The sequence below is a fragment of the Perca flavescens genome, chromosome 4 (genome assembly GCF_004354835.1).
Source record: "Perca flavescens isolate YP-PL-M2 chromosome 4, PFLA_1.0, whole genome shotgun sequence".
NCBI classification, from domain to species: Eukaryota; Metazoa; Chordata; class Actinopteri; order Perciformes; family Percidae; genus Perca; species Perca flavescens.
In genome coordinates, this window is record NC_041334.1 from 28,656,395 (window position 1) to 28,668,713 (window position 12,319).

General features: G+C 41.7%; 2 protein-coding genes across 3 annotated transcripts in view; one reads left to right on the forward strand and one right to left on the reverse strand.

Moving 5' to 3' along the window:
* Positions 1 to 136: 136 nt before the first annotated feature.
* On the reverse strand, positions 137 to 5,728 carry tmem183a (transmembrane protein 183A). Of its 2 annotated transcripts, none has more exons than XM_028575851.1 (8): positions 5,526 to 5,728; positions 5,093 to 5,182; positions 4,489 to 4,659; positions 4,220 to 4,379; positions 2,482 to 2,662; positions 1,587 to 1,667; positions 1,304 to 1,456; positions 137 to 841 (listed from the first exon to the last, which is right to left on the reverse strand). In XM_028575851.1, the coding sequence occupies exons 1-8, from the start codon at positions 5,587 to 5,589 to the stop codon at positions 656 to 658; spliced, it is 1,086 nt and encodes a 361-aa protein (XP_028431652.1). In that variant the 5' UTR covers positions 5,590 to 5,728; the 3' UTR covers positions 137 to 655. The 2 variants fall into 2 exon arrangements, with proteins under 2 accessions (XP_028431652.1, XP_028431651.1); XM_028575850.1 differs by having other exon boundaries at positions 1,304 to 1,459.
* Positions 5,729 to 9,814: 4,086 nt separating this feature from the next.
* ppfia4 (PTPRF interacting protein alpha 4) overlaps positions 9,815 to 12,319 on the forward strand; it is a 62,803-nt gene continuing 60,298 nt past the window's right edge. Inside the window, exons 1-2 of the mRNA XM_028575634.1 lie at positions 9,815 to 10,087; positions 10,291 to 10,591. Of these exons, the coding sequence (XP_028431435.1) occupies positions 10,334 to 10,591 (258 nt within the window). The 5' untranslated portion in view covers positions 9,815 to 10,087; positions 10,291 to 10,333. The remainder of the gene's footprint in view (positions 10,088 to 10,290; positions 10,592 to 12,319) is intronic.

Genomic DNA, 12,319 nt, shown 5'->3' on the forward strand with positions numbered 1-12,319 from the left:
AATCTAAATAGCTTTTCTTTTTTTTCCAGGCCTCTGATTTGCCAACATGGCTTTAGGGTTTGGGATATATCATCGCCACCTGTTGGTTTGGCATGCTGTTTACAGCGCTTCAACTGTGTTTTTGCGGTTTTTTTTGTTTTTTTTTAAACAATGCTTGTGTCGACAGGATTTGGTTTTAGAACAAAGGAGGGAAAAACCCGGTTTGACAAAAATACCTGTGTACATATGGACTAGGCCTAAGACACTGCTGAAGTTGAGGAGTAGAGGAACTGCCAATGTCCCTATGTGGACATGGCAGATAGATAACAAGCCCAGTGTCTCTGGAATAATGAATAAAGGTTCATACTGGACAATTCTGCACTACATGATTTACATCCATGAAGAGCTTTGATGTTCAAATAACATTCTAAGTAGGGTGTGGAGGTTGCGGTGGTGGATGGGCATGCAACACATTTGATACTGACACTGGAAGGTGGGCTTGCATCCCATCTCAGGCCAGTCAATGTTGGCTTTCTTAAGAATCTAACAATGACAATCGAAATGTGAATGAACACAACACAGGGTTCTGCAGAGTCATCCAATATCATATTTCTGGTGAGTGTATGGGATAACAGCAGAGTTCTTGGTGTGACGTTCTGCTGATGGGGCAGGACTCCTATGTGTAGGGTGAGGATGGATACTGTGGGTGCCACCAGTCCATGAGCTTTACACTGTGTACAGGGTCCAACACCACCTGGGTCCCACCCTGATCGCCCCTCTTCTTCCACCGCTGAAGCGGCGAGTCCTGGAAGACCAGACGAACGCGGTGGTGGCGCATGTCAGTACTAACGTTGATTGTGAACTATGAGAAAAGACAAAGACAGACCAGTTCAGATTAGGAGAGGAAATAAAGCTACTTTGTGCACCAGTTAATGATCAAAAATGGTATTTTAATCCTTGGTGCAGAAGATAATATAAGCTAAAGCATACTACTGGCAAAAATAATACAAATATAATTGCAAGCATATCACGACAAGCATGTTGGCAGTAGGTGGGGAGATTCTGGATATTTTTGACATGATTCACCTGAGACCGTGTGTCTCTCTCTTCATTCATTGTGAGCTTTTATGAGGCTGTGATAGACACCTACAAACTTTATAGACTACATCCTGCTCCTTAGGTGTCAATAAAAACGTCCTTTTTCATGACCCATCACTACCAACATAGGTCAGCTACAGGGTAACACATGCAAATAGTTAAAAGAGCAGTCAGTGCTCCGTATGAAGTAGAAGCCAATATCCACTAAAACCCAAGAGTTACTAACCAGGGTCAGCGTCATGCCCATGACCACAGGGGTGAAGATGAAGTTGAGGGTGGTGACCTGAAGCATGTAGCAGTCAGTGTCTGGGTTTGTGTGGACTTCTTTGTATTGTCTGGGCATGCACAAGGACTTGGCACAACCATTCTTACTGTGTCCCTGCTGGGATGGAGATGACCACAAAAGAAAACAACATGACATCAGCAGCAACAACGACCGGCTATTACTGACTACGTAAAAATCATATTAGGGAAAGAAGTGTAGTATGATTTTAAACAACCCTTTTTACCTGCTTTAAAAACTTGAAATTGAACTCCCACAATGCCTCAGGTCGAGTCCCCGACACCTTTCTGACCCAGAACAGTAAACACTGCAACAGGAAACATTAAATGCCTCAATCATCAATCTTTTGCAAAGGCTAGTTTAATTTTTACAGACAAGCATGCATTTCTTCTGGTTTTTGCAAAAATGAGACTAAATTAATACATATCAGAGGTTGATGCATAGACTGTATATCTTGATCGCTCCCTGGTGGCTGGCTGCAGTATAGGTCATAAATCCCACCCCGTCCATGTTAGCCAATGGGACATGGGCCAAACTAAAAAAAGTCAAAAGGACACGTCATAAATTTCCCCCCAATGCGGTTTCTCTCATTTTAGGTACTTTTGATCACAATGATGTTTATTCAAGTGTTTATTTATCTGATAACTTTGGTTTTAATTAGTTATTTGATGCTTTAAAAATGGGGTGAAACGTCATAATTGATAGCTGTGATTAACTTGTGATTGGTCAGGCGGGTGTATGGGCGGGACTTTAATATCGCAGTTCCACTGCCCAATCACTACTGCGCTAGTCTTACATTGCCAGACCTTCCTCCACAGCGCGAAGAAGGAGGGTCTGGCGAGTCCACAAAGCATTCTGGGATGGGAGAAAAACATGGAGAGGACATGTCCATCTTTACATACAGTCTATGATACTTATACATAGCCTGGATATCACAAAATTGGTTATCAGCAGGGTCAGTTAGCACTGCGTTTTCCCATTTAGCCATAAGTGCACTTGCATGAAAAAGGTGGCGCTCTTAATTAGAAGCCAATCACTTGCAATACATAAACAAAATAAAAACAAAACTTTAGCTTTAGATCCGTATAGTTAGGTGACCAACTACACATCAGATTATTTACCTTGGAGTTGACCAAGGTTGAGGGCGTGGACTCTGGCAAGGCAGGAATTTTCGAGACACGCAAGCTGAACGGCTCATACAAATGGAAAAGGGAGCGAATCACACGGGCCCGTAAAGCGCACATCATGTCAATACAGTCAGGCTGGAGACGGAATGGCAGGTCAGCATCAATCTTGTAGTGCCTGTGAGAGATGGAAGTGGGAGGGTGAGGAAACATGTTAATTAATCAAAAGATTATTCAATTACTTTGCTAATTTATTGGACCACATTTAAGACTTTTTATCCTGTCATAAACACTGCAAACAATGGATATGGTCCTCAATTTAACAATAAATAATGAACGTTACATGTATGGTAGTTTCCATTGTAATTATTTTTTATTTATTTTGTACATGTTTAAAAAATGAATAAAGTGAAATCATGGAACGCAGAGACACAGGTTTTATTCCAAGCAGCACGTGCACTACCTCTGGCTCTTGAGTGAATCAGCAAACTAGTCTTAGATAGCCTGGGTAAACCCTGACAAACTTCCGGCAAATTTGAGATTTGCTCTGCACGTCAGTCTGGCAAAGAGCCCATTCAAACCTAGGGATGGGCGATATGGCCTAAAATCCATATTGCAATATACATTGCAGCCTCTTGTGATAACGATATATATATCGCGATATATAAATTATAATAGAACCATTTCAGACCAGATTACATAGACCCTAAGGAAAACCAAACCGCTAAACGTATTTTTTTTTTTTTTAAAGAGAAAGAAACATTATGTAGTTTTGAGAACATTTATTGTTCAAAACTGTAATTATACAACATAATGTTGCAGATAAATTCAAGTACACTAGTTGCAGAGACTTATTGGGTGTATTCTCTTTAGTGCAAACCATTCTAAAAGGCACTAGACTCAGTAAGTTTAAGTCCTTGGTTCATAAATGCCACCCAAGATGCAAAGAACAGGAAAAACTGGTGTCTGTTTAGTTAAGGAACAGACACTGTACTGAAAATACTTTCAGTATTAGGCAAAGATGCACAGATACTTTAAATGAAAACATATTTCAAACAAAGTTTCATACCTGCAGCCTAATGTAACACACACACACACACACACACACACACACACACACACACACACAGTGTCGGGACTTTTCACGGTGGGCCGGTCTGATAATAGTTATACATTGCAAGTTGTTAGCAACACCATCCGGCAGCCTGGCGCCGCTGCCTGCTGGTCAAACTGTGCAGCCTCTGCTCAACCCGTACGGCGGGGGCCTATTCAAACCCATTTCCAATGTCCCCAAAATCGAGGCACCAATCACAACCGCTTTACGCGACGACGATAGCGCAGTGACGGTGACCAGCTTTTTCTTTACATTCAACATGACGTCTACCGAAGCGCAGCATCACCCAGATCGTTGGTCTGATTGGTTGAAGGACTATCTAATGCGCCCGGAGGCATTTGAGCGGCGTCCGTCGGTGACGCCCCTTTGGAAATGAACTGTCAATGAACCTTTCCCAGACCCATTCTCAGTTATAACTGAGAAGGGTCTGGTGTCAGCCAGGTGAAGTCTTAAAAGGAATACACCAATCAACCAAAATCCCAACAGTATTGCCTTAAATTTAATTTTTTTAAATTGGGCCATGAGGAACGGAGAGCCTTTTTTCTGGTTAACTTCATAATAACGTGTGCAAAAATACTGTTCACCCTTAACTGCACGTAGTTGATCAATAACACCACTTACCTTTTGTAAAGCCTGGTCCAAAAAGCTGCAGTGCATGTGACTGTCCAGGCATTCCTACAGATTAGAGCAAATCTGCACACATCCTCGGGCCGAATGTAGGAGGCAAGCATTAACCAAATATCCACTGGATACTCCCCCCCATCCCCGCTCTCACTGCTTTCTGGGAAGACAACATGCAAACATCACAGTCAAGGTTGCACAAAATGTTGAGGCCTCCATTTTCGACTCATTCCTCTATGTGCATACTTTAAACAAACTACAAATTATACCCTTTCTCCTCTTGTTTTTCTTCTTGCGGGACGCTTTAGTTTCATGTTCTCCATCTTCTTCGGGGTCTAGGTCATCACTGCTGTCCAAAGCGTCGGCTGTGACACTCACTGAAGACGAGAGGACCTCCTCTACCACACCCTGGGATGCTTCCAGGCCGCAGAGTAATTTCACTGAAACACACAGATTTAGTCTCTCTGACTTATAAACGTAACTATCAGCCACACAACATGTGGTTTGTACAGAATAAGCCTTTAAATCAGACAAATCGCAGTTAAAATCCCTCCAATTCAAAATCAATAAAAAGCTTATATAAAACGTCATCATGTTGAGTCGATTCTGAGCCAATCAGCTGTTAGATCAGCTGAGAGGCAGGAGTTTCCCAGCATGCCCCTGGGTCCGCCTGGGTCTTGCTGTCGGTAAAAAGCAACTGCGCTGCCTGCCTCTCAAACCAGCGGCCGCCTTGATCTCGTAAGTAGGTTATCGTTGCCCACGTGCGCATGACGTCAGAGCACGTCGGGATCAAGTCGGACACAAATCTAAACGGCGGCGATCGATTCTGCGCAGGCCTGGCTCATCTCGAACGAGCCTATTATCACGAGTTACCTTCTTTTTCAACTGCATTTGCAACAGCCTTTTTCACCCTCCCTGACTTCACAACGGCTGGGTCGGCATCAGCATAATCAGCAACGGTCACTAGGAAAAACAGGAAAAACATATGTTGTAATAATTACTGTTTAGAAGTCCCAATTCTTAAAAATATATCAGCAGAACCAGCTGTGACCACTAATTTACTGACAGAAACGTTACATACCTGTAAATGACTTAAGCATTAACGTTAGATTTAGCTACCTGCCTAACACTAAAGGTAACCGTAGCAAGTCATCAGTTCAACTATGATGCAGTATAATATTGGAGTCACATGATTAAATTGTAACGTTGTAGCTAAACTGAAGAGGGGAAACCACTTAAATTCCATCTGTCTTTGAAGTGCTAACAGTGGGCGGGCTAGCTTGCTGGCTAATGTAAAATAACCTACCTGATTCCGAACAAACGTCCCCGGCCCTAAATTTCAGCCGTTTTCGGTTCCCTTTCTTGGGCATGTCGACACCAATGATCTGCGGACGCTTAACTGGCTTGTGGGTCCTGCCATGTCTCTATGGCAAGCTGAGGTAGAGAGAAAAAAAGAAAGATATGAGATAAATTGAAAAGTGTTCCGCCAGGATCTTCAGCCATCATGGAATGACGTGACGTTGCAAGTAACGCGAGAGTATCGTTGACGTTTTTTTCCCCCCCCTCTGCTGCTTTACTGCCATCTACTGGTCATTGGGAACATTGCAATGATTTATCGTGACCAAGAGTGTAGAAAGTGAGTCTGTCCCATTATTTTATCAGCCAATTATGACTTGTATTAATATACCAGTTAAGAGTTTCCTTAATTGAGGAATATAGTGTTTGATTTTTTTGTTGTTGAGGAACAGTAACACGCACTGAAGCGACTAGGCTTCTTTCCAGAATGCTTCATAAATACCTAGCCTAAGATAAGATAAGATACTAGGTGAAAGGGATTAATTGATTCCCAGTGGGGAAAATATTTTTTGAAATTATTTTTTATATATAATATATTTTAAAATGCTGTGAGAGTCTAGTTCATACAGAAATCAGTGTCTCTGGGTATTCCCGCAGATGGTTCCTGTGTCACTTGTTTGATCTTCTCATCCACTTCTCACTCAACAGCAATGTCAGAAAGTGACTGAAAGTGCAGATCATTTAGTCACTTTGCCTCTCATAAGGTTTCTTATGCACAGACATTGATCCAGTTAGACTTAGATAATCACCATCAGAAAAGGAAGACTGGCAGAAATCCCTTAGATTGTCAGACCCAAGAGTCGCAATGCTAAAAACATCCACAGTGCTGTGTTCAGTGACCTATCTAAGTATTTTGTGAAAGTGCTGCAGGCCACCGCATCCCAGAATGGCTGTTGACAACATTTTGGTCAAGGCCTTGAGAACTCAACTGCAGAGAGCCACATCCCCAAAAGCAAATTCTTGTGAAACTAAAGCAAAATTAGTTTTCTGAGAAATATCTGCTGCAGTTCAAAGAAGCCCAAAAAGCAGAGGTGATGCTTTGACCTCTAGTCATGAGAAAGTCCTCCCTGGCAATTAAGTAGTCAGCACAGTCATTGTCTTGTCTTCTCCAACTTTAGAGATGGATCAGAGACGATTCAAAATAAATCAGGTTCTTCTCATTTGTGGCCAGAGCTTCTATCAAGCCTCCTCAGTGTGTGACATCAACTGTCAAACATGGAGGAGGAAGCGTGATGGTCTGGGGCTGTTTTGCTGGATCCAGGGTCAGTGATTTTTACAGAGTGAAAGGCACCCTGAACCAAAACGGCTACCACAGCATTTTGCAGCGCCATGCAGTACCCTCTGGTATGCGCCTAGTTGCTCAGGGGTTCATCCTACATCAAGATAATGACCCAAAACATAAGTCCAAGCTATGCCAGAACTACCTTAGGAAAAAAGAACAAGATGATAAGCTTAAAAACATGGAGTGGCCAGAACAGTCACCAGACTTAAACCCCATTGAGCTGGTTTGGGATGAACTGGACAGAAAAGTGAAAGCAAAGCAACCTACAAGTGCCACACATTTATGGGAACTTCTGCAACAGAGTTGGGAAGAACTTTCTGAAGAATATTTGATTTCCATTGTAGAAAGAATGCCACGAGTGTGTTCAGCTGTTATATCTGCCAAAGGGGGCTATTTTGATGAGTCAAAAATGTAGAATACATTTTGGTTTATAAATTGATTCCATGATTTATTTTTTAACTTAAATTGTTCATTTGTTCTATTCTTTCATTTCAGAGTACAATAAGACATTGACTTGCATGAATTTCAATAAAAACCTGGAAAAATTGGGGTATTCTATATATATATATATATATATATATATATATATATATATATATATATATACATTTCTACACCATGGTATTGCTTCTTTTACACCACTGAAAACATCAAGTGAAAGTCAGATTCAGCCACTAGGTGGCGACAAACAGCCATCACTGTTTCTACCAACTGATTAATATTCTTTGTAGCTTCTGCATCCTTTAATCTAAATCTAGAAGTGAAATATAATTGAGTAAAGACTTTTAAACTCAAAGTTGTGATATTTTTGTGTGTGTGAATGTATACATGGATGTATTTGTATTTACTTGTATAAAAATCACAAAGTTAATATAGCCTACATTGATAGAAAAAGTCTGTTTTAAATAATCATCTGTATCGGCACATAGGAGAAAATAAAGAAATAATTGAAGAATTATGTGTAATATTTGTATGGGTTAAGATCTATTACATAATGAAGAAATAATAATCCGATGGTGAAAATAGACTACAGAATATAAACATTTTATCCAACAAGCTCTGGTTTCATTTAATTTTCCTTAATCATTTCCCTTATGTTTCCATGACAATTTATACTACTTTACTTGATGAAATCATTCTTTTATCAAACTCTTACAACCTTAATCTTGACATTCACTTTACACTTTACAGCAGCCAAACCCTTGCGGAACTTATAGTGAGTACAGTAGGCTATTTAAATTCACATCTCATCATCTGATCATAGTGTGGTCAGTCATAACTTAAGTGTGCTCATCATTTTCCCTTGACACTGAACTGAGATTGCCATTCAGTCACAATATCACTGTTGATTTTTTTTAAAGCTAACACTGCTTACAGTTAAATTTCAAACCATGAGCTGTGAGCTAAGAGGAAATATGAGGTTTACATTGGCACTATGGGGCATTAAGACAAAATCAGGCCTATCTTTAATATATATATATATATATATATATATATATATATATATATATATATATATATAATAAAGAACACCCCAATTTTTCCAGGTTTTTATTGAAATTCATGCAGGTCAATGTCTTATTGTACTCTGAAATGAAAGAATAGAACAAATGAACAATTTAAGTTAAAAAATAAATCATGGAATCAATTTATAAACCAAAATGTATTCTACATTTTTGACTCATCAAAGTAGCCCCCTTTGGCAGATATAACAGCTGAACACACTTGTGTCATTCTTTCTACAATGGAAATCAAATATTCTTCAGAAAGTTCTTAATGTATGTTGTATGTAATGTTAATGTGTATATATATATATATATATATATATATATATATATATAGGGTTTGTTCACACTTTCAAACTTACTTATTTTGAACTGGCAAATAAACACTGTCACTTGTGTCTGATTCAAATATTTGTTTTCTATGTGCCAAGGGCACCTTTGGATAGATAATTCTTTTAACTGTTTTGTCAAAACCACAATGTCTCACTAATGAACATCAATTAAAAGCTCTTGGACTCCTCCATCTTTTTTATTTTTTTATTTTTTGGAGTAAAATGGTCCCTTTTCTACCATGCTAAGTGGTTCTAGACATGGCTTGGCTCCTTTCACCCACACATATTTGCTGAAACACAAATAATCTTGAAGGAAGATATAGGAAAGGATATGCATGTTTATAGTAAGGTAGGCTATTAATGTGAAAACAGTTTACTGGAGTCAAAAGAGAGCAACATGTCTGTCAACCAATTATTGTGAGAAGACGTTACTGTAGCACATTATTTGATGTTTAGAGCAAAGAAAGTCCTAAACACTGCAATCCATGCAACAACAAAACTAGCTCTTGATCACGGGCACAGTGGTTGATATACTTCAGGGCCTTGGTGTTATTCACTCAGAGCAATGTACAATATTATGTATAATATTAAACTTCATTTCAGATCCTGCAGGGTGCTCTGCTCATGCACTCTTAGCGCACAACCATGCTATTGGTTAAACTGGTGCCGCTAGAACGCGCATCACGATCAGCTGTCAGGTCATGAACGCGCTTAGTGGTGCTGATGTGTCAAGTTAATTACATTTTACCAGTTAAGGGTCAAGTATGTGCTTACTGTAGAAGCATGATACTAGCGCAGAGTTTAGAGATTATCCTATGACATGAGTGACCGTCCAGCTAATTCCAGCCGCATGTGGTGCAGAACGTTTATAGGCTGAACGTTGGGAGTTGGTCCCTTATTTCCAGAGCTGTAGCCTGGTGACAACTGCATTCCCCTGTGTGTGTGTGTGTGTGTGTGTGTGTGTGTGTGTGTGTGTGTGAGAGAGAGAGAGAGAGAGAGTATGAGTGTGTGCGTGCGTGAGTGACTCTGTGTGTGGGAGGAGTGAGCGTCGGTTCGGTGGCGGTGTGAAGAGATGGAAGGCGGATGCAGATAAAACTCGCTCTCAGTGTCCCCAAGACTAAGGACGCAGATTAAACATTTCCTTTTGGATATTTTCCTATATTTTTTGTTTGTTTTTCCTGCCAATGTGCTATGATCTCCGCCGTGCTCGCGGGCACCACCCCTCCACACGTACCCGTCTATCTCTGAGCTGTCAATCATATCACGCCGGGATTTCTACATGTGAGTTGCATGGCGCGCCGGGCAGGGCGGATCTGCTCACGGGGTGAAAAAACGCCGGTTGATATGGATGAAAGGTCCACCATCATCTTATCATTTCAATCACTCTGATTAGGTAAGGCAATATAAAGCTTAAGGATCCACGCTTGCATGGTGCACAAGAAATGTAGCCTAATGCAATGGGAGTAAGACGCAGCCTATCAATACGATTGCATTGGCTGTCCGTTGCTACGGGGCGTCATTAGGCCCTCTTATCATTATTGTAAGTCTGTTTATCAGGCTTGTAATCCACATATGTCCCCTTCTTAATCCCGACAGCGACACTGTCCTATAGCGTTGCCCAGACCACAGAGCGGGGAAGATGATGTGCGAAGTGATGCCGACCATCAACGAGGGAGACTCGGCTGGTCCTCCCAGAGGCACCGGCGGCGTCCCGAACGGCTCGGACCAGGAGGCCAACTTCGAGCAGCTGATGGTCAACATGCTGGACGAGAGGGACAAGCTGCTGGAGTCCCTCAGGGAGACTCAGGAGACCCTCATTCAGTCTCAGACTAAGCTGCAGGGGGCGCTGCACGAGAGGGACGTGCTCCAGCGGCAGATCAACGCCGCGCTACCTCAGGTGAGGAGCAGTCGGCCTCTGGGGGGAGGCTGTGGTGTGGGTTAAGACGGGGAAAAAATTGACCAAGGGAGCAGCAACCGTTAAGGTACAATATGGTATTGAATTGGACAGGAGGCTGGATTACCAGCCAGACAGAGTGGGCAACTGCCCAATCAAATGTGATTGAAAATTTGATTTGGAATATGCACCAAATGGCATTAAAAGGGCATCGAGGTGGATGCAAAAAACAGATATAGATTGCACAGAAACTGGGAGGCTAACACCTTATTTTGCTGATGGTGACTGATTTGGAGCAAAGTCAATAACAGTACCTTGACAATAGTGCCGGTGGGTTGAAACATGGCAACAAGCAAGTACCACTGCTAGAGCTAGACCTGAAGAAGTTGAATTGTACTGTTTAATTTACAAGGAGGAGACCAGAGCAGTATTTCACTAGTAAGCTTGGGTTTCTCTATACACTTCTGCTAGGGAACCCCGCCTCTAACACTTCCGGGACACATGTCCCGGGATGTCACCATGAGATTAACTGGGAAGATGATGGGGATATACAGGCACATACCACTTCAAAAGCTAATAAGTGGCAGTGTGCCAAAAAAGGGGAATCTAAATGCCTTGCAGGTAGAAAGGTAATGTAGTAGGTTGAGAGGGGGAAAGGAGGTAGATGGAGGCTTTTTACTCACTAGAAGAATGTTGTCTGACTGTAGAGGTCTGGGCCAGTTGTTGAGAACCTTGCTGGTCAGAGAGGAGGGCAGGGCCCCCCTATCATGGGCGATTTTAGGCTCAAGCCTCATCTCAGCCCCCTTAAAATTATAATAATAATAAAAAAAAATTTTTTAATTATTTTTGGTGCTTAAGGTTTGAGTTGCAAACTTGTCTGTTGGTGACAGAGGACAAACAATTACAGGTGTAAAGGGCTTGAAATGTTTGATATCCTGTGTCGCTGTCGCCAATGCACCCGTAACCCAGTCCAGAAAAGGGTTAACAGAAAGGTCAGAGATTATCAGCTAATCAAATTACTGATTTTAACACTTTTGCATGCACTATATCCTAACACATTCTCCTTGGGGGCAGAGCCCCCCTAAAGGTCGGATCCTAGAATCGCCCCTGCCACCTATCATTATCTGGATTGTAAGCAGTAACCTGCCTGTCAGTGGTAATGTGAGTAAAAGGAGCTAATGGTAAACTGGGATATCTTTGACGTTTGTAGCCTATGTGTGTGTAAGTGTGCGTATCTAAGAGAAAGAGAGCTGAATAAGGGCTGCTGCAGCCACAGAGCATGACGACAATGAAACCTCAGCACATAAAGCTGTGTTACCCTCTGACCCTCTGGTGTAAATGTGCGTGGCATGATGTCACAATTCGGTGTGTGTGTGTGTGTGTGAGAGAGAGAGAGCGAGGAAGAGAACCATGCTGACGATGACAGCCTCACTGCAGCCTCTTGTGAAAGAAACATGGCCGCTTGCTAGTGTGCTTGGCCCTTGGCTGCTTGCTTCCACACATGCATACATGTCTGTGTGTTTGTGTGTGAATATTTGAGAGAGAGAGAGAGAGAGAGAGAGAGAGAAAAGTGGGTAGAGGTGTCATGCTTGTTTTCTAATCCTCCTTGGTTCAGCGTAATGTTTTATTCTAGCAATAATACAAGTATTAGTTATACAGTCATAGACCTCAGGGACATTATGCAGACATTATGACTGGCGCATACATGCACAAGCTGTCTCCTGCTCTCTG